Below are 27,901 nucleotides of genomic sequence, written 5' to 3'. Positions count from 1 at the left end.
TCCAGGAGGGACTGGAAGATGAGTCCATTCACCTAGATAGCTCTTACAATAAGCAAGCATCACAGAAAACAATTGTAACCAGCATCTTCAGCTCCTGCGTGTGGTATCAAACCTACAGATTAATGTAACAAACCACATGTAGCTGAAATGAAACCACTTGTTTGAATTCATCTTATGATTTTTATGATATTCTATGTGCATTTGTAAAAGACTTAATAGGTTAACTTGGGTCATGTAAGGTGACTTTCACTGACACATAAACAACATTTGTGTGGTATGAGGGATCTATTCTAATCATCAAATTACATGAGCATATGAGATCTCAAGTTCTAACATTTATGTATGATAACTGTATTTAACACTTCAGACAGACATACAGTAAATGCAAGCTCACAATTTTGCAAACATTTGGTGGTTAGTGAATTATATACATGATTTTGATACTTTGTTCCTAATTGTTATTCTGTTTTATTTTATTGCAGCTTGATGCAGCACAGAGTGCCCTAAAGGAGAAAAATAATGGCTCAAAAGACCATGAGCTGTATGAAAAAAGAATTAATTCATTGTCTGAAGAATTGACTATCGTACGGAATCAGCTGAAGGAATCTGACGATAAATCTAACACTCCATCACCATTGCTGTTGGAACTGCAGAAAGAAATGGAGGAACTCAAGGTGACTTTTACATCTATATTTTTTGCTATTTTTTGCCATGTGCCACAATAGTAATGACCAGATTTTTCAACCACAAGTCTTTTTCAAGGCAGTTTTATTTTTCAAGATGACTTCATCAAACTTATAGAGAATGGATGCATGTAGCCTTACTGAAGACATTCGAGTCTAATATGGTAACCAATAGTTGTCCACTGCAATATTGTCAGTAGATCTTAAACATGCATATGTTGCTCTCTGAAACAGCAGTTCACACTTCATGGTGGAGGAAAATGAAAGGGTTATGAATCAAATTCCAAGAATTGAGAAAGAAAACTTTGTATTTTCCATGTTCTTTTATATTAGTGTTGATTACAGGACTGAAACAGATCTGTAGACCTCCACTGATGTCATTTGAAGTATTTATAGCCTTAGTCACATCTAATTATGCCTCAGTTCATTTGGTATTCTAAAGGTATCTCTTACCCAGGGATATTCTACAGAAAGTCCCCATGGCCCAGGGGCATAGTGGAATGTCCCATGACCAAGGGATACTCTACAGATGGTCACGCTGACCTAGGGATATTCCGTTTACTCTCTCCCAATACCATTTGAATAAATTAAAGTTACGGAATATTTACACTTTCAGTTATTTCCAAATACAAATAGCATCATTGCAACCACAGTACCTTCAGATTCACATGTTATAAGACATATGATATTTGAAGATTTTTCAAGCCTTCAGTGGATCTTTTCGCTTAGGTCAGTAGCTCATGGAATTGCAGTTCAGGTTTACTCCACAAATACAAACATTCAGTTTCATGTAGAAGACATGCCAGATGTTCAGAAAAGTTGAGGATATTGTTGGGAGGTGAGTGGGAGGCATGGTGGTCTTTAGGTCAGTGGACTATTATTTGTAGTTTACACACAAACATGCACACATATATACGTTTGTTTTCTTCATTTAGACAAGCTACCAGCAGCAAGTTTCTGAAGAAACCAGGAGAGCAAATGAGGCAGAATATCAACACAACATATGTGCACAACAGTCTGAAGAACGAATCTGCAGTCTGGAAACGAAACTGTCTGAAATATCTGATATTGTGGGAAACTATGACAAGAAAAGGGTGAAAGACCAGGAGGTGATCACCAGGCTGAAGGAGAGGGTTAGTCAGCTGGACCATGAGAACACTGTCCTGGCAACAGCTGCTGTCTCTTCCCTTCCTGCAGAAGATAGTCACTTGGACCCGGAAGCTATAGTGGAGAGAATAGTTCATCTATCACATCTACTTAATGCTGCTAATACAACTTTGGAAAGTCCTGTTAACATTCAAGGTATGTATAGGTTGCCTCAGTCGGTGTTGAATTGTCCAATGGTTCACTGCTTGCTATGTCATTGTTTTGTCTGCCATCTGCAACACAATAGATGCAGTTGAAACTTTCAACTGTATGTTTGAAATTGTTCTAGTAGGAACAGAGGAGTCATTTTCCTTCTTTGCACACAATAATCTTGTAACTGCTAGTTGATTGTCTTCAACTGGAAGTACCGGAGGTACTGTCTCACTAAATTTGTAGGCAATGTGAATAACTCCATCCTCAACCTAGCACCCAAACCCACCAGTAGCAAGCTCCACTATGCACCCATTCACATCTCACTGTCCTACATCGGCATAATCACATCAGTCGCTTACTTAGACAGATACATACTGATCCACAGCCATACTGATTCAAAACCATGATTCATATGATCTTTAAAAAGCCTGGAAAATCTATATTTGCCTTGAAAAACCTTGAATTTCAAGTTAAAGCTTGATGAAGTGAAGATTGTGTCTGCTAAGTAACATCTAAAGTGTGAATGTTGATGTTTGTATTATAGATTGCTTAAACTGTTTTTAAAAGTCTGTTTTGATAGTATGAAGATACTTTCCTAATATATTCTTTCATTGGTTTTTCATGGTGTTTGGATGGCTACAGACTTAGTGAGATCGATTGGCCTTAAACTCCATCTAGGTAAAGTTTTGGATTATACTTTTTATCCCCCCGGCGTGTAATGCGGGGGGATGTAGTCGACACCTCGTCTGTCCGTCCATCCATCTGTAATCATTTTATTTCCGGAGCATAACTCAGAAACCGTTCAATATTTTGAGACAAACTTGATAGACATAGTAATCTCAGCCTATGGTTGTGCTTTTTGCTTTTTACAGATTTTTGGCTTTTATATCTTTTTTGTTTTTCCATGTAACATTTTGGTGTTAGTCTTGTGGTGGAGTGGGCTTCGTTTCCGGAGCAGAACTCAAAAACCGTTCAATATTTTTCTGCAAACCTTGGTAGATATATCAGTCAGAACCTAAAGTGGTGCCTTTTGCTACATACAGGTTTTTGTGATTTATTATTTTCTCGGTTTTCTTGGAAATGTTTCGGACATAGTGAGAGTTGCGTTTCGTTTCCGAAGCTGACCTCAAAAACTTGTTAATATCTGTCAGTGTTACTTGGTAGATATGTATGGCAGACCCAAAAGTGGTGCCTTTTGGTATTTACATGTTTTTGTGATTTATTATTTTCTCCGTTTCTATGGAAACGTTTCAGACTTATTCTCAAAATGGAGGGATGGGCTTCATTTCCGGAGCAGAACTCAAAAACCGTTCCATATTTTTTGGCAAAACATGGTAGATATATCAATCAGAACCTATACTGGTGCCTTTTGCTATATACAGGTTTTTGTGATTTATTATTTTCTCGGTGTCCATGGGAATGTTTCGGACATAGTCTCAAAAGTGAGAGGTGTGTTTTGTTTCTGGAGCAGAACTCAAAAGCGGTTCAACATTTTTCTGCGAAACTTGGTAGATATATCAGTCAGAACCTGAAGTGGTGCCTTTTGCTATGTACAGGATCTTGTGATGTGTTATTTTCTTGGTTTCCATGGAAACGTTTCGGACCTAGTCTGAAAAGTGAAACGTGTGTTTCGTTTCCAGAGCAGAACTCAAAAACTTCTTAATATCTGTCCATGAAACTTGGCAGATATGTGTTGCAGACCCCAAAGTGGTGCCTTTTGGTTTTGAAAGGTTTTTGTGATGTATTATTTTCTTGGTTTCCATGGAAATGTTTCGGACTTGGTCTCAAAAGTGAGAGGTGGGCTTCGTTCCCAGAGCACAACTCGAAAACCATTTCATATCTTTCAACAGATCTTGGCAGATATCAGCGTAAACACTGACCAGACGCACATAAGAGCATCATCGCTCCATTCTCATACATGTCGGACAGGGAGGATATGTTCAAAGCCCGTAAACTACTAAGAGAATCCGGAAAAGTATCCAAACCAATCTGCCCGGTATGTTAAACGTTTGGCCATACTAAGTTGACCGGCAACTGAGATCTGTGAGAAGGCGCATCTTTGTACACGGGTCAGAGATCATCTTTGAAACAAAGGGCCCCAAAACAGCATGGACCAAACACGCCTAAACCCTCATAACTTATTACCACAAAAGTAAACAAAGGTGCAAATGTGCCTCTCTTGAGAACTTAATATGTACATGATGAATTTCTGTAAATCAAACTCTTATAATTGGAAGGTACTATTTAGTTTGAAAATACCTTTTTCCCAAAAATCGTAAATTATGTGCTTGAGTTAATGACTAATAATTGCGATCCGTTTGCTGCACTCCGTGAAACAGTCGTCACGCTGTCTCAATCCTATTTACATGCGCATTGTACATGAGAAGTTCATGCACTTAACTAAATGTGGTTTGCGGAGCGTGATGATCAGTTACACACGAATGTGGGTATGTCTGCATGCTTGTGTGCTTACTACTCTACTCGGAAATGAACCACATATTCATATGGACTGGTGACACAAGTGAGAAGCAATGTTTGTCAATTACTTAAGTGTGAAAGGTTGTATAATGCATATGTGAAACTAACATTTTCTGTGCCAAACGTTACATGTCTACAGTAAACCAGGAGATGGTCCATATTCAGTTCTGTTATTATGAGAACTTACAACAACAGCTGATAACATGAAGAATCTATGTAAAAAGTATACATCTCCTTTAATTGAAACTGAGCATGTAGTCTGAAATAATACTTCCTAACTTTGAAAATTATGTGCTAGACTTAACATGCAAAATTGAACCAGCAATAATTGCGATCTGCTTGCTACAATTTGCAAAACAGTCATCGAACTACCTCCACCCTATTTGTACATGCTTATTGTGTGCGAGAAGCTCATGCACTTAACTGCACGTGGTTTGTGGAGTGAGATCATTCGATACGCACGAATATTGATATGTGCGCTTGCTTGTGTGCTCACTACTTTAACCTCACAGAAATGAACCACATATTCATATGGACTGGTGAGTACCAATGTTTGTCAGTAACTAAAAGTGTGAAAGGTTGTATAATACGTATGTGCATCTCACTTACGTGTCCACAGTAAACTAGGCGATAGGCCCTATTTCAGTTTAGTTTATGTAAGATAACGTGATCTGAACTATGTTGCTGCCTATTTGTTAGCTTTTCTTCACCATTTCTTTTTTTTCTGATTGAATGTTCTTGAGTTTTTGAAGGCAGAAAACCCAGCATTCTCGAAAAAGATTATATCCATGGGGAAGGGGAGGGGAACACCAAATAGGGGGATTTGCATGAATTTCAAATGTTTTTACTTGTTTCTACTTTTATTTGAACAAAGACATGAAAAACAGATAATCAATACTATTCTTGTGTTAAAAACAGGCATATCTTTACAACTGTCTAAACTAAAAGACAACAAGCTACCAGCAACAATGCTACATGCTAAATGACTTTCATTGCTTTCTATATTTAACAACTATCAGACACATTGCTATGTACTTGTCAAGGATAACTTGTAGATCTTATTATGTAAATGGAAAAATTAAAGGTATTATCATATAACTGCAGAGGTTTAGGTAATAGCTTCAAAAGGAAAAAAGTATTTAACTTTTTAAAAAAAAGAAAAGCAATATATATATACAGGTACTGTTTACAAGATGTGCACTTTACATCTGAGCAAATGAGCCTAATAGAACAACAGTGGAATTACAGTGAATGTTGTATAAGTAGTTACAACTCCAGTGCTGGAGGAACTGCTATTCTTTTTGATAATAATTTCAGCTTCACAGTATTGATCTCCAAACTCAATGAGGTTGGTAACTATGTGGCTTTGAAAATCTTAGTAGATGAAATTACACATACAGTTATTAATATATACGGACCAAATAACGATGAATTCTACGATAGGATCACAAAATTGTTATGGACTTTGACAATGATGAAATATGCCTTTGTGGTGACTGGAATCTGGTAATAAACCAACGATTAGACACTCATAATTATATGTATAAAACAATACAAAAGCATGGAAAAAGGTAATGCAACTTATTGATACCTGTGATCTCAAGGATCCATGGTGAGAAGCACACTACAAGTGGACTTTGAAAAAGCATTCGACTCAGTTGATAGAAATTATTTGATAAAGGCACTATCATTTTATAGGTTTGATTCAAGCATTATTATATGGATTAAGACTATATAATGGTATAGAATCAAGGAGGATGGTCAGTAGTTTTGCTACAGAACCTTTTACTATTGAACTTGGGTGTCGCCAAGGAGATCCTGTTGTACCATACTTGTTTATCCTTTGTGTAAAAATATTAGGTATAATGCTACACAACAACACTAACATTAAAGGACATAGAATATATTCTGTCACAACTTGCCGATGACACTACTTTTACTTTAGATGGATCAGAAAAATGCTTCTATGCAGTTCTGAATGTCTTGCAAATATTTGCCCACTTTTCTAGTTTAAAGGTCACATGCAACGTAAAACACAGCTTTGCAGATTTTGATACTTTTCGGTATGCACATCCCAAAAGAATTCATCAAAAATGTCAATTCAACCTATAAAGTTGAAAAAACGTGATGAAAAAAAGAGCCTGTGAAACGTTTCACTAAATTTCCCCCAGTACTGGGGGAAAAAGTGGTTTCAACAGCTATGCTGCGCTGCGCCAATAAGGCATGCGCAGTGAATAGGTTCACAGAGCTTGAAACAGTATGCATGCGCTGAGTATGAGGTCGTGAGCAGTAGTCTAATCTTGGTTATATACACAAACAAGTAAATCATCTACTTGTTACAAGTTTTTTACAAGCAGCAATGTATATTATACATCATGAATAAATGATAATTGTGTATGAATGATTTTGGGGTTGTGACCTTTAAGGGTGAACGTTGCCAAGATAAAACCAATTTGGATTGGTTCAAAATTGAGGTCATGTTACAAACTATGTACAAAATACATCTCTGATTGGTCTCAAACAGATTTTAGTCTTCTAGGAATAAACTTTAATATTGATCTTGACACTATGATTGAAGATAATTATAGGGAATTATAGGCAGATAACTGCAAAAGTTGAAAAACAGATGAATACGTGGTCACTGCTCGTGAAATTAGAAAAAGCATGTTTCAGATTCATATAGAATAATAAGGCGGATAAAGGAAAAAGAAACATAAACACTATAAACCCAGAACATGGTGGGATCAGGGTACTAGAGTAGTGTCCTGTATTTCCGATTGTTTACCGGAGGTTTCGGGGTATGTGGACTGTGTGCCTGCATTGTGCCGTGTATCGTTATGGTTTAGGGCAGTGGACAACACTTCAACATGCTTTGTAGCAAACAATGTCATTGGTTGATAGTTGAAGCGCATACAATACGTGCTTTAATAATATAAACCAAGTTGAGTTGAGGCCTCTAAATTCGGTCACCTGTCATGTTGAATTCAGTCACTTATCCTGTAATTTCGGTCAGTTGTAGTTATTTTTAAAAATATGACAGTAGTTGTGTAATAAACATATGATTCATTGAAACTGTTAGACAACAGATACAGCATGTGACCCAGTTGTTGTTCCCATTGAGAACTGAAAATACCGTTTATGTAATTGTCAATACGAGAAATGTTTCAAGGTAACTGATTGAGTGTGTTGTGATGTAAAATCCTTACACCGCAAATACTACTACAAAGATTGCTCTTGTTTATTATCACCCCACTACATTTCTAAAATGCCATATGCAGAGCTTAACATATTAACTCTACTTTTTCAGATTCAACACATTCATAGTCTATTACAGACTGAACACATAGAAATGGGAAAAGTGTACTGAGGACTGACATTTTCACTGCACTCTTAATTCAAGAATCACATCAAATATCAAGATAAATGGATGGTCCTAATGGATAGCCAAAACACAAAGTAACAACAAACAACAGGAATAACTCATATATGAGAACCTATCCATTCCCCTCGCATATCAGTGGACGGAGAAAAACATGAGGACATTTCTTTTAGATAAGTTATAAAATTACTCTATTTGCTTCCATGCTGGAGCCAATGTGCTGCTTTTCGTCCCTTTACCCATTCCCTTCCCTTTGCCCCCTGCAGACTCCCTGTTGGTCAGTGATTTCCTTTGTCTTTTCTCCAAACGTTCTTGTTTGGCCCTCCCCCGAAGTTCTTTTTTCTCTTTCTCAATGAGTTTGTTTGCAATGCATTCATCACTCGTCAACAAACGATGACCCCTTGGTGATGTTTCCTTTCACAATTTTGAAATATAGTTGTCCCATACGGCAAACAGTTCATTCATTGCTGCCGAGGCTGGAATATCAATGATTTTGACATCTGACCCAGATATCGATCTTAAAAGTGCCTCAACTACAGTTGGATCAGTATTGACAGGTTGTAACTCATCTGGTCCGTCAGCAGTATTGAATGACAATAGAGACGTAGGGGTTTTACCCTTAACAATAAACATTGGTGGCATTTTATCCCCATCAGCGTTAACACACGCTACCACCGTGACATTGTCCCGAGCCATGCTAACCCTGCTCGGGACACTCCTACAACCTTTACCTGCGACTACATGAACAGGCGTGTGTTCCAGATGGAAACCACTCTCATCCATGTTCCATATTCTTGCTGGAGCGTGGATGAGAGCGTTTTCTGTTAAAATATTACCCAAACTTGAGAAGTATTCTTGTATGTCCCCTTTAATCATGCTGGAAGATCTGGATGTTGACAGCTTTTGAGGCTTCCTAAGAGACAAGTCCGGGTGCCTGCGCATAAAGCCATATTGCCAGTTTTTGCTGACTGTACCGTGTCTAAATGGGGTTTTAATGTTCAACTTATTTCCAAGCTTTCCAGCTTTCGCCATCGCCTGTGCCCTTGTTAAACCAAACCCCTGATTGGCAGCCACTTTAATCTTAGCGGCGAATTGGTTCTCAGTATCGGCATCGAACCGTCCTTCACTTTACCTGTGCCATTTGTTGATCTGGGTATGCCATAGAGTTCAGAAGCTTTACGTAGGGACAAAGTTCTATTCCGAACTTTTTCCGCCGCTTCTCCAATCTTAGTGACGTCATACTTCTTGTACTTAGTTGAGAAAGGCATCCTGAAATAAATGGAAAGAGAACCCGACAACTTGAGAATTGAATTTTAATTAGATACATTTTAAAACTGAATATGTTCCAATACTTCACGCATTAAAGCAGTTTCAGGTTGAAGTCGGCATTCATCATTGTCCTCATTACCAGCACTGGCACTGGGGACATGGAAACATTTGCAGCACCAAAACTTCCAAAGTAACGATCCTGGTCAGATCTCCACACACAGGGTGGTCAAGTAGATTTATTAGAAGTTCTACAAGGTGCATCTGAACACCATCGAACTGGGGTTCTGAAAAGAACAATTGCCTGATCTGATATTTCATGAAATCGTCCTGAATAAACTATTTTCCAGTAATGTTTCTGGCAGACAACGATGACACAATATTGGTGTTCATGCCTGAAAAATTAGAAGCAATGCATTTTTGAAATTCTGCTTATATTAAACGCTAAAAATGTAGACTCCAAAATAACGCAATTGACTTTATGGCTCCATACTGTTACATATTCGTTTGGAATAGGAATCTTTATAGTCTTATGTTCTATGTATAGTTTGCATATAAATTTTGTATTTCTTGTAGTAAATGTATTGTAATGTGTCAGTTTTCTGTTCCTAATGTTTCATTAAAAAGTTTGTTCAAATCATTACATAATGTACAGGTAAACAAAATGTATGTCGCTCAGTAACCATGAAATACAATAAAAAATATTTTCAAATAGGTTTTGGTGCTTTTAAATATTCCAATTCCACCCAGTTCCAGTTGAAGGCAACAGTATATTATATATCAAGCAATGTTTTCATTACATAATTATGTTTCAATCAAAAGCTTAAAAATAACATGACCGATTTTATAGGACTCACAGTAAAATGTCCTGTAATTTCAGTCGTTTATATTTTCACATTTTTAAAACCAAATGTTCACATTTATTGTGAATGAAACTTATAAGACCAGTTCCGCAAATCTTTTCACACCTAGAATGTGCACATAAATTGATGACGTAGAACACCTCACCTGTCAAGAATATCATCAATGTTGCTACTTTTGAGACGTGCGTGCAGTCGAGGTCTTTGAAATTTGCCGCCAGGAACACAAAGATCGATGACATAATGTTGCCGACGTATTGCGCATAAAGTAGTGACGCAATACACGGAAGTACGTGAAAGGTGTTTGCGGAGAAGTCACACGGTTTCCATATACGGAAAAGATCAACACGGCGATAACGAGCTTTGAAATAATTTATTGCAAACAAAGTGACCGAAAATAGGGTCATGACCGATGATTCAGGACACTACTCTAGATGTACACAACATCATTTATGCTCAAAAACTTAAATGGATAAATACTTATTACCTCAAATAAAAAATGGGCCTATATTATTATACCTAAAACATATTCCATCTGGTCTGGTAACACAAAGCAAATTTAAAAAATATGTATTCCTAATTTATCCAACAGATTTTGGAAAGATGTTTTTACTGTATGGGAAGTCTTGCTAAATATGACTGAAAACTGTTCTCAGAAAACCAAATTAAAAGTACAACTGTCTGGGGTAACTCCTACGTAACTATTGATGACAAATTGATAATGTATGAAAACTGGAAGACCAGAGGTGTAGTTTTTGTTAATGATATTATACATGAGGAAGGTAGGTTATTAACATTCGAAGAATTTTCAAAAAAGTATCAGCTAAAAACCAATTTTCTAGCCTTCGTAGGAATCAAAGCAGCAGTAAGGTCATATGCACACAAACATAAAATTTATGAATTTTCAGAACCCCTGCAAAATCCCATCTTTCCCTTTAATTACCAAACATTAAATAATTCTGAGGGAAATAAATTTTTATATAATACTCTCTTGAATTCATCCTTCATTACTACCATGTTATTCCAAATGGGAATGTGGTTTTATGACAGTTTACTGACAAAGAATGGATAATTTACAACATTATCCCAAATAAATGTACGAAAAGTACCGAACTTACGTGGCTACAGTATAGGATTATCCACAATGTTTTACCAACAAAATCTTTTATTTATGAAATAAAATACATAGAGTCACCTCTTTTTGTCAAAAAGGTCTAGAAACCATTGACCACCTCTTTTGGAAATGTGAGCATGTAATGGATTGAAGTAACAAAATGGCTTCCTGTTGTTCAACTATCGGTAAACTTTACTTTGGAAAAGGTTTTGCTTGGAATTAAAGGTGAAAATAATAATCCTATAAATGTAATCATTCTTCTAGTCAAAGAAAACATATTCAAATGTGCTTCTGGAAACCATTTGCCTGATATCAATTTTAATGAAAAGGAAATTATTAAATATTGTGTTGCTACCAAGTATCTCCATTTATCTAGTAGTACTGAACAAAAGTTTTTTTCAATTTTGGTCAATGTTACACTTGTCAGGATAGATGTATATCAATCTTTAATTCTGTGTACATGTTTTACATGTTATGTAACTGATGAATCACACTGAACTGTTTAGCAGCCTGTTTGTATGATCCTATAATGTATGCCTGTAGAAAATATTGAAAATAAAAAAAACAAAACAAAACAAAACATCCACATCAAAGAACAAATGACATCCAGAAGCAGACACCAAATCAACCATTTCAGAACATGTCACAAAATTTAATAAACAGTAGTATGCGTACATATATAGAGTTGTATAGTGCTTGCTCCCTTAGCGGTCTGTGTAGTCATTGACCTGTAGTGTGGTAACTAATCATAACTTCTTATTATAATATAATATGTGTTGGTGGTACAGAACATTTCATCACTAATATTGAGGGTTATACTGTGATTTTAAGAAAAATTGAGTGTATACTTTCAAGCATTGTTGTTAGCTAATTAAAAATTTCTTTATGTTTCACAAAAGAAAAAACATGATTATTTTGTGTACACTTCTCCATTAAACACACACAATGTGTTAACCGATGCAATCTCTTGTGAAAATATAATGTCGGTGTAGAGTCAGTCAGTTTTTGGACTTGATTTGAGTGTTGGAATTGGCAATGGAGGGATGTTGGATTAGATATAAATTCTTATGTGATATCTTATAGGGACGCATTCAAGACCAAATACGCATATCTTTATACAGGGAATGTTGGAGTCCACTGAAATCTATTAGACCATTTGACAACTGGTACAAACTCAACTGCCACTGTTGACAGCTGTTGCAAACATGTTTGTGATGCATGAGTGGCTCACTGAAATACAGCCTCAGAGTCAAGTTACCTCCCCGAGACCAGTTACAACCTTGTGTTTCAGAATGACCCGTAATAAATAAGAAGAAATAGTCCCAGAGAAGAAAAACTGCCCTCTTTAACAGATTGTAGCTCTGTTGTCCTTAGGTCTACTGCTAAAAGAACTACTGTCCTGGAATTGCCATGATATCAGCAATATGATGCACACATTCAGAATTATGGATTACATACTCATCAAAAACATTGTATCTTTTGCTATGAACAGATTTTTGGCATTTTTATTTTTCTTAGTTTCAATGGAAATGTTTTGGACTTAGTCTCAAAAGGGAGGAATGGTCTTCAAAAAACATTCGATATTGTTCTGCGAAACTTAGTAGATACATCAATCAGAACCTAAATTTGGGCCTTTTGCTATTCACAGACTTTTGTAATTTATTATTTTCTCAGTTTCCATGGAAACGGTTGGACTTAGTCTAAAAAGGGAGGATGTGTTTCACTTCCAGAGCACAACTCGAAACCTTCGTACTGTCTGTCAGCAAACTTGGCAGACATGTGAGGCAGACCCCAAAGTGCTGCCTTATGCTATTTACAAAGTTTTGGCATTCTTTATTTTTCTTGGTTTCCATGGAAATGATTTGTACTTAGACTCAAAAGGGAGGGATGGGCTTTGTTTCCAGAGCACAACTTGAAAACCATTTGATATGAACCAACAGATCGTGGCAGATATATGAGACAGCTCTTGAAGTGGTGCCTTTTGCTGTTTACAGATATAATGGCATTTATATTTTTCATGATTTCCATGTAAACGATTCAAACGTGATCTAAAAAAACATTAAGCAACTGTCAGATGACGTGTCCTTCCAAATATGTGGGGACCAGGGGAATATGTCATCTTCTGATGACTCTTGTTTACATAGCTTGTTTACTAATCCGTAGTCACTTCTGGTGAATGAAATATACTTCTTTTGAATTAGAATAAGGCACTATAGTGGATTGATAAATAAGTAAAAGATTGAAATATGAAAAGAAGGAAATGGTAATATAAAATAATAGTAATGGTATTACATATAATAAAGTAAAAGTTTTGCAATAATCAATAAGTTTTAAAAAATTGGAAATAGGGAATTGTGTTGGGTCAGACATGATTATTTAACCAGTGGTTAATATTTTAGTACTGACATCACAGCGATACATATTGATACAAAACAATTTCCTGTCAAACAAAAGGGTCTGCTTCATTCATGACAATAAGGTTGATGGTTCACCCTTAGCTGTTTGGTTTTGAATTGAAACAAATCATCCATTTTTCTCACTCTTATCCCTTAAATATATTTCCAGATTTAGTTTCCCATTAATACAGTATTGCCCATCTCCAAAAGCAGTTTCTATCTATTTTTCTGGTTGTTCAATCACTATAGCACTAAGGATTAAGGACTCACATTACTTGTTTTATTTTTTTACTATTTCAGGAACATAAATATGACAAGAAAGTTGGGAAAGAAATAGCTTTGCTAGGTCAGAATCTCCCCTCTTTGGGTATAAGAACAAGGGTGGGAAAGAAGTAGCCTTTAAAGTTGATTCAAGGGTGGGAAAGTTTTGGCCAAGGACAAACTTTACTCTGGGAAAATTAACCTTAGGGGAGAAATTTTGTACTAGCCCAAAGTCTATCTGGGGAAAGTTTGTGCCAGGCCAAAGTTTCCCATGAAAGATTTGGCCAGGGAAGCATTGGGCCTGTTGCGCCATATGTTCACAGATCTCTTTCTGAGAGAGAAAAATCTGTATATTAGTGGAAAGAGTTTGATTGGTGAAGAGAAAGTGCTGAAGAAACCCACCCTGAACAGGAATTCATATCTTATCTTATTTCTTCAGTGTTAGTTCATCTTCTACAGAAAAATTTATATCCCATGCATTGTTGGTTGCACTGGACATTGACTTTGATCCTTTTCCTACGATTATCGAAAATAACTATCAACAATCTGAAAATAGGTTTTTATTACTACCCTGTTTTGGTGCAGTAGAGAATTTGCTGCCCTCAGTCGTTCTCCAGACAATTCCTGTCAGGGAATCAATCCTTACAGCTTCATTGTTGTAACCAGTAAGTCTTACACTTGACATTAATTGTGGACATAGTTATCAAAAAGCACAAGCTGATGCTGCATTTTGAGAAAGGGGGTTACGCTTCATATACAAAGTGAAAATGTGACTTGGCAAAGGCTGAAGTTAACCCATAAGGTCTGTGAAGACACCACTTCCAACGTATAAAAAGACCCTGTAATGGAATTAAATCATCTACAGTTGAAGCAGACAGACTGGGTGACCCAATTGTTAAAATTTTGAAGGTCGGACACCCAATCAGATGAACAATTTTGTCAGTCTGTTAAATTGTCTGTCACTGTATTTCTGTTTTCCAAGATTAGATTTGCCTAAACATTTCTGGTTAAAAAGGCTCTGCTGGTATCTAAACCTGCAAGGTCATTTTTTTAGTTGACTTAATTGACAAATTTTGCGAAAAAACACTGGCATTACTGTTTGAGTATCAAATTGAGAAATATCATCCCCCTGGCATGTAATGCCTTTTGTTATTTACAGGTGCTTGTTATTTATTATTTTCTCAGTTTCCATGGAAACATTTCAGACTAAATGGGCTTTGTTTCTGTAGCAGAACTCAAAAACCAGTCAATATTTTTCTGCAAAACTTGGTAGATATATCAATCAGAACCTGAAGTGGTGCTTTTTACTATGTACAGGTTTGATTCTTAAAAGGCATTTAGAAGTTGCCGTAGTAATACAGGACAACTTTTTATGGATAGCAACTTCTTGAGTTTATCTTCACGACGTTCCGGGGCTTATCCTAGCCCCCTCATCAGGTTGAGCTGAACTGAACAGTAAGGCTTAACTGTTAACTACCTGTTTTGGTGCTACCCAGTTAACTGTTCACTGATTCTCAAAATTAGTGCACAATTACAAGCTGAAGTTTTTACCAAAATTTTTTTCAAAATCAAGAGTTGAAAATGACATGTGTGTATCATTGGTAATGGTATCTCATGAAATTTTAAACATCAGCATTACACCATTAAGCATCATTGAAATATTTTTGATCAAAGATTACATATTGACAAACTCAAAGTATTTTACGTTATTTCAACTGACTAGTGCAGCCGTAAGCAATAGGTAGTCAAAACATTAATGTTTCACAGCAATATAAATTTCATGTAAATATGTACATCCATGCTTAAAGAACTTGGGAGTTATTTGAGATTCAGCTTCTTTTAAAGGTACTTTTAACTATGCCAAGGTTTCAGTCCAAAATTATTGAATTTCAATAAAAAAAAACCCACGTACTTCATTACGGGTGTTGTCGAAGTGATCAGTAACCTGATGAGCCTTCAATTTTTGCTGTATTTGAAACATTCAATGCACAAAAGCCCAAAAATACAACAACCACAATGCATAGCGTATTATACTAATTTTAATAACGTAACATACACCTGTGTATTGTGTAACAAAATGTCCTTCTTTGGTCTGAAATCAAGACAAAATGTCATGAGCAACATTATGTTCCAGTGACCTTTATTTGATCTATTTAAAAACATGAATTCACAATGCTATAACGTAAAATACCAAAGCCATAATGAAAGATACCACAAGGTTCTCTGGCAGGAGTAAAGACCTGAATTTTGTTTTTAATAAAAACCAACTGGAAAGTGTTCTTAGAACATCACCAAAAACCATGGTATCAATTTCCGAGGTAGTTCTGGTATAAAATGTTGATTCTCTGGCGATCTGCTGGAGGGAAAATGAACATCCTTTTAGATTTCCCTGTTGGCTCAGGATCTGATACTTTGTCCAGTACAAAACATCTGTTCACCCAGATGGTTTCACTGTCTGAACTTCGTGGCCATTTGTAGTTACAGGCTTTTCTCAACGCCTTCAGAAAACAGATTTGATAGTCCTGTTCGTCAATATTCAGAACCTTTCCATAATATACTTTGTTGTCAAATTTGTAATTGGCAGCAACAAAATCTTCGATTGATATCTCACTAACTACATCTTCCTGAAGAGCCAGTCTCGTCTTCCATTTTGTGCACATTCATTATACGTGTAGATGATGACATAAGTAATGTCCTCCTGTTTATTCCAGGTCTGTTTGCAATGTAGCAGATTCCTCTGTACTTCTTGATGACCTTACCAGAAACAGTGTTGGTCAAATTTCTTACATGTTTCTGCTTCTTAGCCTCACATAGTTTATGTTCCAAACAATTAACTGCCTTTTTGGATCTTGGGGTTGCAAATTTAAAGTTCTGTATTTCTTTTTCAGTTTTCCACTTGGGAGTCATAGAGTCAGGGTCTTCTGTTGTTGTCTCACTGGAAGTGAGATGGCTGACTGTATTTTGATGTTTGTTGTTTGTGTTTACGGAATAACCGTTCATAACAATTGCTGACTCGTTTCACACATCTCTACAGAGTCAGGTTTTCATGTTTCAGACGAACAATTGTTCTGTTAGCTCTGGAAACTGCATGACTTATCCTTTTCCTGCTCTTCTTGCACAGTGATGTTACATTCGGAAGTTTAACCAGCAACAGTGCAGTTGAAGTAGTTGGCCAATCAGTTGTGCTGTGTATACCATGTTCTCTGTGTCTCCTGTGACTGACTCAATGCTACTTACAGGTACAGCTACTGTCTCACAGAGTCTTCTCAACTTCACTGCTCTCCTGTGTTTTCCTGACTTGTTCCCGGACCTTTCTGCGACGCTTAGATTTGTCGTTCCTGCTCAGATCGCCAGTTTTCTTGTAGTACTGCCTCACTCTGTCAGTTTCTCTTTGCAAATATGCAGCACCTTCTTTTCGTTTTTTGCATTCTCAATATGCCTTTCAGCTGCGGTTTTAGCCATATTTGAAATACTACAAAAAAAATGATATATTAATGAATGTTTTTTTATTATTACAGCATTAAAATGTGCATATTTGCCAGTATTTATAAATGCAAGACTTGTGTGTTTGTGATTATTGTGTTTAATGTAATTTACATCAATTTACTTTACCCTTCACTTTCAAGCTTAACGCATACCTTTATACAAACACTTTTGCGTCTTTAAATTAACATATGTACCTTTATACAAATTATATTTTGAAATGTGTTTTTATAAACGTCAAATTGTGTTTGATTTGTCTGTTCATAGGGCATAAAATTCCAACTATAGTCCCTTATTTTACCTTACAATCACTGTATTTTACCTCATGTCTAAACACATGATTTCTGAGTTCAAATTAATGTCGTGTAATCAACATACAGAGTAAAACATGAAGCTCTATGATCAGTCTTCTGAGAAGTCAAGTACATCGCAATGAATCTGTAAAGGTATTGTTTATATGCGTTCAATGAACTTACCTTAGTGAGAAAACAGATGTCCAGCCATGCACACCGTGCTTTCACCGGATGATGAACCACAAAGATGATGTCATAGTTTCTGCATTTTACGTCATCAACTTCTGTGATGTCGAAGTCCTGCCTTGTGTTCCTGTCTCTCACATACATCATTGTTACGTAAATTACTGTAACGTAAGTTACGTTACTTAAAATACTTTAAACCAAAGCTTCAACAAATATCTTAGAAAAAAGTGAAGACAGACATACATTTATACTTCTATCAACTCAGGGGCCATATGCTAATGAGATATGACCCTTGTGTGACACTTCATCCGCACCATATACATGAAAACAGCGTAACGTATTATACACCCATATCCAATTGTTCCTGAGACTCTGATTTACCCGTTTATTCCAAGGCTAGATGGCAAACATGTACTGTTTGTCGCATTTTTATTAGTTGTTTATTTCATTACATTAACATTTATGCAATGAAATATAGAAATTTGATATATTTGTATTTACTTTTATCTGACATTTAACACATACAGTAATATACTCACATTTCAGCGACTCAATATTCAACTTGAAATCTGTGTTTTTAAAACAGTACCAGATTCCTAAAATATATGTGCAGCAAACCTTCACTATTTTCTTGTTAATTCATGAAAAAAAGGACTTTTATTTATGAATATTATTTTATGATATTTCACATTGATGTAATGACTATAGCATAGTGACATAAACGTTTTGATTAAGTTATGTCATACCACCACATATTGTGTGCGGTAAGTCTGCTCGAACCACGATTTATTCGTCCTCTTACGTTATACACGAACACAAAAAGACATCCAACGTGGAAAATGCTAATATTTCTTTCATTTTTTATTATTCTCATATGTCCGACATTGAATTGTGGGGATTGTACACCAGTTTTGAGAATTAGTGTGTTAACTTTGTTAAGCCTTACTGTTCAGTTCAGCTCAACCTGATGTGAAGGCTAGGATAAGCCCTGAAACGTCGTGAAAATAAACTCAAGAAGTTCCTATCCATGAAAATTTGTCCTGTATGTACAGGTTTTGGTGATTTACTATTTTCTTGGTTTCCATCGAAACGTTTCGGACTTAGTCTCAAAAAACATCAAGTAACTGTCTGATGATTTGTCCTTCCAAATACGTGGGGGTCGGGGGGGATATGTCATCATCTGATGACTCTTGTTGTGGTTTATCATTCTCTCGGTTTCCATGGAAATGTTTCGGATTTAGTCTCAAAAGTGAGAGGTGTGTTTCATTTCCGGAGCAGAACTCAAAAACTGCTTAATGTCTTCCTGTGTAATGCTTGGCAAATATGTGAGGCAGACAATAAAGTGGTACCTTTTGCTGTTTACAGATTTTGGTGATTTATCATTTTCCCTCTTTCCATGGAAGCGATTCGGAACTTAGTCTCAATAGGGACTGATGGACTTCATTTCCAGAGCACAACTCAAAAACTTCTTAATATCTGTCAGCAAAACTTGGTAGACATGTGTAGACGACCCCTTAGTGGTGCCCTTTGCTATTTACAGGTTTTTGTGATTTATCATTTTCTGGGTTTCCATGGCAAGGATTTGGAGTTTCTCTCAAAATGGAGTGATGGGCTTCGTTTCCAGAGCAGAACTCAAAAACTTCTTAATGTCTTTCTGCAAAACTTGGCAAATATGTGAGGCAGACACTAAAGTGGTGACTTTTGCTAATAACACATTTTGATGATTTATCATTTTCCCAGTTTCCATGATTCAGAATTAATCTCAAAATGGAGGGATGGGCTTCGTTTCTAGAGGACAGCTCCAGCACTATTTAATATCTTTCAGCAAAACTTGGCAGATATGTGAGGCAGACCACAAAGTGACACCTTTTGCTATTTACAAAGTTTTGGCATTTACATTTTTCCCTGGTTTCCATGAAAAGAATTCAGACTTAGTCTCAAAATAAATGGATTTGCTTCGTTTCTTGAGCACAACTCAAAAACCATTTTATATCATTCAACAGATCTTGGCAGATATATGAGACAGATCTGGAAGTGGTGTGTTTTGTTGTTTACAGATATATAGCATTTATATTTTTCATGATTTCCATGGAAACAATTCGAACTTAGTCTAAAAAAATGTCAAGTAATTGTCAGATGATTTGTCCTTTCAGATATGTGGTAGCCGGGGGGTATGTCATCTTCTGATGTCTTTTGTTTTAACTGCCACATAATTACCATACATTAACCCATTTTTGTAGGTCTGCTGAAGGGAGACAGTGAAAAGACAGACAGCCAGCATCCGCAATGTGCTCAGTACAAAGAAGAATTAGAACATGTCAAGGAGGAATTTGAAAGATACAAGTTGCGAGCACAGTCTGTTCTCAAAAACAAAAACAAGGTGAGTCTTCTGCAGTAGTCTTACATTTTATAGATCACAAACATTCTTTAGGGTCATAAGTTACAAATACAGTCACTTACAGTCAAAGTGTAGGAGTGTTTCCTTCAGCTTACCACTTCGAAAAACAAGATGAAGGGATCAGCCTGAAAAGATACAAAGTTGGGAAAATGTGAGAATGTAACCAGACTGCAATGAAGGTATTGACTTTCTCACCACTTCACCTTTACATATATACCTCCCCTTCTAGGTCTTGATCCTTTGTCCCACCAGCAGTTCCAGAATTCACTGCTTGGAATCTTGCTAACGGGTAAAGTGATCTTTCTGTCGGCTGCCTGTCAAGCAGTGTCATGTAATCGCTTTGAGCTACACTTTGAACTTGCATGATTCTGCCTCCCAACCTTGGTAGCTAATCTGGATATTCCACACCTGACATTAGTCTTTCTAAACAAGCTTTGGACATGTGTCAACCACTGTGAGCCTCACCATTTGATCCCGTTAGTCACCTCTTACAACAAGCATGGTTAATGAAGATTCATTCTAACCCAGACTTTCGTTACAGCCTACTACCAAAGTCTTAAAAATGTTGACCATCTATTATACGAAATGTGACCGATCATAATTATTATTCAAAACACTAAACATTGTGACCCAATAATAATTATTACTTGATTAATAACGAAAATATACAGAAAATACACACTCGTAACAGTTGTAGTAACTATTATATTGATAATGACATTTGAATAAACATGGAAAGTCCCCTCTATGCATGAACAAGAAATCGATATGTGTAAAATTGTATTGTAAGAATACCAATCAAACAAGCATTGGAATAGGCGTTGCATTCTCAAAGCATGTTTTAACATTTTCTAAAGAAATAAAAGTTCCTTCATCACGGGTGTCACGACAGACATATTTTATACCAATACACGAAGAGATGAACATGCAGATGCTGCTTCCAGGAGTTTAAGAATAGCATTAAACAGCAGGCAACTGCAGATTTGAATGCTCTTCTCAAATGTTAAATCAAATACATAGAAGGAATTATCAACTAAGATACAAACACAAATACTGATCAAAGGATTTACCAATAACATGATTGATTAATTACTTTTGTCTTTATCGAAAGGTAGTGTTTATGTGTGTAGATTTACTAATCTCTACAGACTACACCCCGTCGAAAAGTATATGTGTAAAAACATCATCCTTCCTCAAAGGATTAGCTGCTAATTCGTTTATTGGCTGCTCATTATTGTCTAACCTGTTACTTTTTTTATACAATAGCAGATGTCATGCAATTGATTGCCAGGTGTGTGATCTTGTGTGACCAGTGAGACGATACACCAGTGTGAAAAAAACTAAAACGATCATTCTCTTTTTTGTATATTAGACTGTTGGAAGACACTTGACTTCTTTGTCTTTGTCGTTCCTTTATGTGGATATTGATGGATACATACCTCAAACAAGGTAATAGCCGGACATTGTTGCAGGCGTTAGTCTGTTGCATTTGTATTATTGGCATTTTGTTTTTATTAATTTGTCGCAGCAGCATTCACCAGAATCCTTTTTTTTTTTCACCGTGAAGTCTAATGAGACAGACAACATGCACTATATTGTACTTAGGATGTGTAAAAAATGATTCACGTTAGCAAATCTATAAAATGTTTAGATATTACAGTCATGTTATAAATTCACTAGAAGTATAAACAGATCATATACTTTTTATAAAGTTTCAAAATGCATACAAAAATAATAAGTAATAAACTGATAAGGATTGTAAGACAAAATATACATATGCAGATTTATTTTTCATTCCTAACATTTTCTTCCACTGGCAGATGGTTTAAGTTCCAATGTTTTTGCTTGTTATCATAAAAATGAAGGTTAAAATATCATCAAGTGAAAAAGATTTCAATTTTGTTGATCAATCAATGCCTATACTGTCAATTGCACATGCATGGGCACAACAGAGGTCACAAACCAGTCAAGAATTCTGTTGATATCATCCCAGAGAAAAACAATTAGCAAAAGCAACAACCAGTCCACAAAAATTACTCTTGATCAGTGCCCCTTTCAGTGTGTTCTTCATATGATTTATTTACATTTTCTATGTTTTGACACGTCCATGTGAGACATCCTCACCGTATAACCAATTATCTATTAACAAGTTCATGATATTTCATGAAAACACGAATTGCATAACACCATGAGTGTCACATGTCCTGGGAAGTCTGATATTTATGTTTTGGATTTCCCAAGAGAGCTAATTTCCAAGAAAGTAGGGAAATACCGCCAAACCAAAAGCTACAGAAACATAATCCAAGTCAGGAGTTGAGTTCTACTTGAATCTTGGCTACTCTGTTACATTAAGAATATTTAAAGGGGCACTGATGCAGAGCAATTTCCGTGAACTGGTGTAAACTTTTGTCATTGTTTTCTCCCGGATGATATCCCAGAATTCGTGACTGGTCCGTGACCTCTGCTTTGCAGTCCGTATGCGCAATTGATAGTTTAATTATAGACAGATCAACTAAGGTGAAGTCATTTTTACTTCATTACAAATGTATTAGGAATACAAATGAAACACTTTGAAGGTTAATCATCTGCCAGTGGTAGAAATGGTAAAAACTATTGGGACGGAAAAATAACAAAGCCAATGAACGTCTCTATATTTTGTCTCATAACCCTAATAAGTTTATTGTCATATTTGTATGATTTTGAAAATTAATAAAAGAAAGAAAATTTTCAGATTTCTCTACCAAAGGCAAAGTCATCGTTTTTAGTTTACAAATTCAACTAAATCAACTGTGTGATTTTATTATCATAAATAATAAGCCTGGGTAGCAACCATAGCTACCAAATTTACTTATGATATTTGCTATCACAGCTGAACCAACACTCAAAACTACCTAAATATGAAGCTTTGCAATCTTTCGGTCTGAAACAAACGGCTTGCTATGTGCCTGTAGACAACATATTTTCACATGACATGATTAAATATCGAGGATAGAAATAGGATCAAATTGGATCAGTCACTATATATACCATCCAAACATCAGAAAAAAACTACATTGCTGGGATATTTTGTTACGATCAGACAAGGAATACCATGGATATTTTTAAATAATGGCATATGATGGGTATCCGGCCTCCCGGCTGTTTAGGTGAAGAAATTCTGCTAATATGGACAGGAGCCCAGTCCCTTTGTCCGTCATGGTCGAGGGAGCGAGCACTGACCAATTTGCAGTTTGGTCTTGCAATTAGACCGTTGACGAGAAACATTATTTGCTCCACATCAGAATAGATTGAAGTCAGGCCTTTGACGCTGTTTGGAGAAATGGTTTATGGATTAGAATGATTGTAGTAACATAAGCAGCAAATTTTTAAGATAACGTACAATAGGTACCAACAAATTAAATCCTGTGTAAAACATGGCGATTCTACTTCACTACTCTTCTACTGTGATATTGGCATTATATAGGGTGGAAATTCATCCCCTTTCTTATTTGCTGTCTACCTTAATGACATTAAAACCTTTTTTATCTGAACACAAGTAAATGTTCTTGGTACTGTGAAGTGTTTTACTGAGGAAAAGCTTAGAATTTACATACAACTATTATCACTATTGTATGCAGATGACTGTTATTGTTATTGGAGTGTGCTGAAGAATTACGTTTAGTATTGTTTCGTCACAACTTTACTTTTACATCATATGTTATTATTAAACAGTGATATCTTTAACGTCAGTAAATAACTTCATTTATATATCTAAATGTGCCCAAATATGGTGTCCATGTTATCCCTGTTTTCTTTGTAACTTGTCAGAGTCTCTGAGTGAGGTACGGTCTTTCAGCCATAACATTGCATCACATGTTGGCAAGAACAGCGAAGGCCACACTTATTGAACTGAGAAATGTCACAATTTTAGCCTTCCACAAAACCCAAAAACCACAAAACCCAAACAGGTAGTCCTCTACATGTCTTCATCCAAATTCGCCTGCAGTCTTAAACAACATTTCACGGTCTGTTGACTGTTGATTATGCAATGGAAAAAAACACCTAAATGCTCCATCCCTTGTGGCAGGTGCTAATTAGAAGGTACCAATATATTGTACAACAATAAGCCTATTATTCCCTGGCAAGGGTTCACTTTTATGACATGTAATAAACCCTGTCCTGTAAGTCAGTGTGTCTCGTAGATTTCTATTTAATCCTTGATGTAATGTAGGTTTATGTAATTTGTGTTTATTCAAATTGTGACGTGAAAAATCATTTGTGCTTCTGTTGAAGCATACACTTAAAACAGTATTTTGGAAAATGCTGGGCAGATATAACAGTTAATATCAATTTTTGACACTTAGGGCAAGAAGGATGCAGATAAATAAAGTTATACTAATATATAGAATTGATTCCTAGTTGATCGCGTAGGACGACAAATAGGAAACACTTATATGTACTTTAAACATGATCCCAACTTTAAAAAATGTGTCTCTTTACACATCAGATGCGGTTACATGAATTTGAATCACAAATGCATACCATCAAAATACGGCTTATTCCTGCAGTTCTCATTAATAAATATGTCAAATGCATGATCACCTTTGCGCATTAGCCTATAAGAACTCTAACAGAACAAAAGATGAGTGGAATACAAGTAATTAAGTCTGTATGCTTATCGGTATCATTCCAAGCCTTGTAAATATTATCTTTCCAATTTTGGAAATTTTTGTGTATATGATATTTCCAAAATATGGAACGGGAGGGTGTCATCTTTAAGGAAAGGTATGTTCATGAGGAAGTCAGGGAATTTGATTTCTTCCAGACACTCCAGCGAGGGGCATTTCTGGGGCATATAGCGCAGGTTTTTCCATAAAGCAAATTTCTTGGTATTGACACAGTGGTTGATGACAAGTCAAGCTGTCTGATTTGAAGATGACCAGGAGTGTCATTGGGCAGGTGAGGCAGTCCGTGCAGCACTTGTGTTTTTTGTCTTTGGGTTCCAGAGATTGTCTTTATTTGCAGCTCAGGGTCTGCACTACCTCGGATTCTCATGTATCTTTCTTGTGATATGTGCTATTTCCTCTTCACCTGAAGAAGGGATAGATGACCCAATCAGATCTTGGCATAGGCTTCGCGCAGTAGCTTCATTCTCGTCAATGTTTTTATCTCCCCGGCATGTAATGCGGGGGGATATAGTCGACGTCTCGTCCGTCCATAATCATTTTGTTTCCGGAGCGGAACTCAATATTTTTAGACCAAACTTTATAGATATAGTAATCTCAGCCTATGGTTGTGCCTTTTGCTATTTACAGATTTTTTTTTTTTTTTTTTTTTTGAACCCGTGAAGGTCCCGGGGTAGAATAGGCCTTCAGCAACCCATGCTTGCCATAAAAGGCGACTAAGCTTGTCGTAAGAGGTAAGCTTGTCGTAAGAGGCGACTAACGGGATCGGGTGGTCAGGCTCGCTGACTTGGTTGACACATGTCATCGGTTCCCAAATGCGCAGATCGATGCTCATGTTGTTGATCACTGGATTGTCTGGTCCAGACTCGATTATTTACAGACTGCCGCCATATAGCTGGAATATTGCTGAGTGCGGCGTAAAACTAAACTCACTCACTCACTCATTTTTTTGTTTTTCCATGGAACATTTTGGTGCTAGTCTTATGGTGGGATGGGCTTCGTTTCCGGAGCAGAACTCAAAAACCGTTCAATATTTTTCTGCTAAACTTGGTAGACATATCAGTCAGAACCTGAAGTGGTGCCTTTTGCTACACTGGAAAAAAAGTTCACATTTACAAGCTTGTAAATCTTTTGTAAAGATGATGTTTACAAGACATTTACAGTTTTGGAAAGATGATGTTTACAAGACATTTACAGTTTTGGAAAGATGATGTTTACAAGACATTTACAATTTGTAAAGATCAACAAGGGGAGATAACTGGTGGGTGATGGTAAAACGGTCCGCAAGGCCTCAAATTCACACCTAATAAATCCCAAAAGCTAATTACAGTTTGACCCCTCCACATAATTAATGAGGTAATTGGGGCGTGGAATAAGAGTGGGACAGACCACTGTTCAGTGGACAGGGGTCACTCTGTTAGGTGTAGGATGCTGATGCTCTTACTACAGTGTTCGGTGGAGTGAAGATGCATGGATGTTTCTTTCACTATGCGCAAGCTGTTTAGAAAAGATTTCCGACTCAGTATCCCACTTATTTTGTGTTTGGGAACAGTGAATAACAAAAACCAGAAACAATATCACCTTTTCACCTCTGATAATATGCTAAATGATAGAGATTGTGTTGTGATAACGTAACACATGACAGTATATGTTGCTATGAATCTTGTGGTCGATCCAACCTTTACCAATAGAACCAGTGATACAGATGGGATAGATCACCTTTTGAAATATTTCACAATCATATTTGATTTTTGTTGTTTCTGTTGATTCTTCTTTTCTGTGGTCAGCCCAGCAACAATCCACCATAAAATCATTGAGGCATGAAGTCCCATAAGCCGAATGAACTGTACCGAACTGAATAATTTTAGGCTTCGTGGGACTACACCTGTTGTACATGGGCAAGTTGCAGTTAAGACATACTGCTATACTTAACATAACTAAACAATAACCTTTAGGAATGGAACACCATGACAGAAATGTGCCCTGGACAAATAACAGGTTGGAGGTTGGCATGGGAGGTTAAAGTAACTTGTTGGAAAAGCCCATCCCAACGTTTTCGAGATGAAAAATTTCAGGTTGGACTGGAGACGCAAATTAGTAAACTGAACTTGGTGCAACATAGTGCTTGCCAGACACTGCTCCCAAAGAAAAAGAAACATCAAGACCTCCAGAGAGAACTGCCCACCCTGGAACATAGGGCATTATTGATATGTTGTATTATTTTGATAGGTTCTCTCATGGAACGAAACTTTCTTAAAGGTCACATGCAAAGGAAAACACAACTTTGCAGATTCTGATACCTTTCGGTATGCAGTTACGGAAACAAATCATAAAAAATGCCAATTTAATCTATAACGAAAAAAACGTGATGAAAAAACCTGCGAAATCAGAATTCAAGCGATTCACTAAATTTCCTCTCGCGCTGGGGGAAGAAGTTGTTTCAACAGTTGTGCTGCGCTGCGCCCATAACGCATGCGCAGTGAATAGGTTCGCAGAGTTTGAAACAGTAGGCATGTCCGGAGTATGAGGTCGTGAGCAGTAGTCTAATCTTGGTTGTGTACACAAACAAGTAAATAATCTACTCGTTACATAAAAAAATGTTGATTGTAAGAAGCAGCCTCTGTCACAGAGAAAGCTTAATGTCTGGTTTACTGACACCTATATGTCTGACTGCCTGTCTGCTAAAGACAATATGCAATACACAGCTTCAATCATTGACCACATGCAATTTAAACTTAGCACCTAAGTTTATAGGCCATAAACAAAATAAACTGATTTATGACTCATGCACCCGAGTCCTGTCTCAGCCACATTATGTAATTAAACAGGTGTGATACTTGTACATATGACATGTTTTTATGTCTGTGGGTTGCAAAGAAACTACATACAATTTTCTCGGATGACTGGATCTCACGGAAACTTGTGCAAATGCTTGTCAGTTTCCAGTCCTGCTTTGTACTTGTATGAATGACAGTTTCCAGTAGTTCACCATTTCTACTGAGATGATTTTTGATTGGATCGAACTCAAATTCAGAGATGGATTTACAAAACCCAACATCTCTACATACATTCTTTATGGATAACAACATAGTATATATGATTTTGTTTGACAACTGTATATCAATCCATACTGAAACGACA

General features: G+C 36.5%; 1 protein-coding gene across 2 annotated transcripts in view; it reads left to right on the top strand.

Annotated features, from left to right (window-relative positions):
* The window catches only part of LOC137293678 (GRIP and coiled-coil domain-containing protein 1-like), an 88,858-nt gene that overhangs the window by 46,168 nt on the left and 14,789 nt on the right, over positions 1–27,901 (top strand). For both annotated transcript variants that reach the window (XM_067824374.1, XM_067824373.1), the window contains exons 7-9: positions 483–674; positions 1,619–1,985; positions 19,939–20,078. In XM_067824374.1, the coding sequence (XP_067680475.1) occupies positions 483–674; positions 1,619–1,985; positions 19,939–20,078 (699 nt within the window). The remainder of the gene's footprint in view (positions 1–482; positions 675–1,618; positions 1,986–19,938; positions 20,079–27,901) is intronic.

This window comes from Haliotis asinina, chromosome 8, assembly GCF_037392515.1.
Source record: "Haliotis asinina isolate JCU_RB_2024 chromosome 8, JCU_Hal_asi_v2, whole genome shotgun sequence".
NCBI classification, from domain to species: Eukaryota; Metazoa; Mollusca; class Gastropoda; order Lepetellida; family Haliotidae; genus Haliotis; species Haliotis asinina.
Note: the sequence above shows the minus strand (reverse complement) of the source record. Positions and strands in the feature narration are given on the sequence as shown.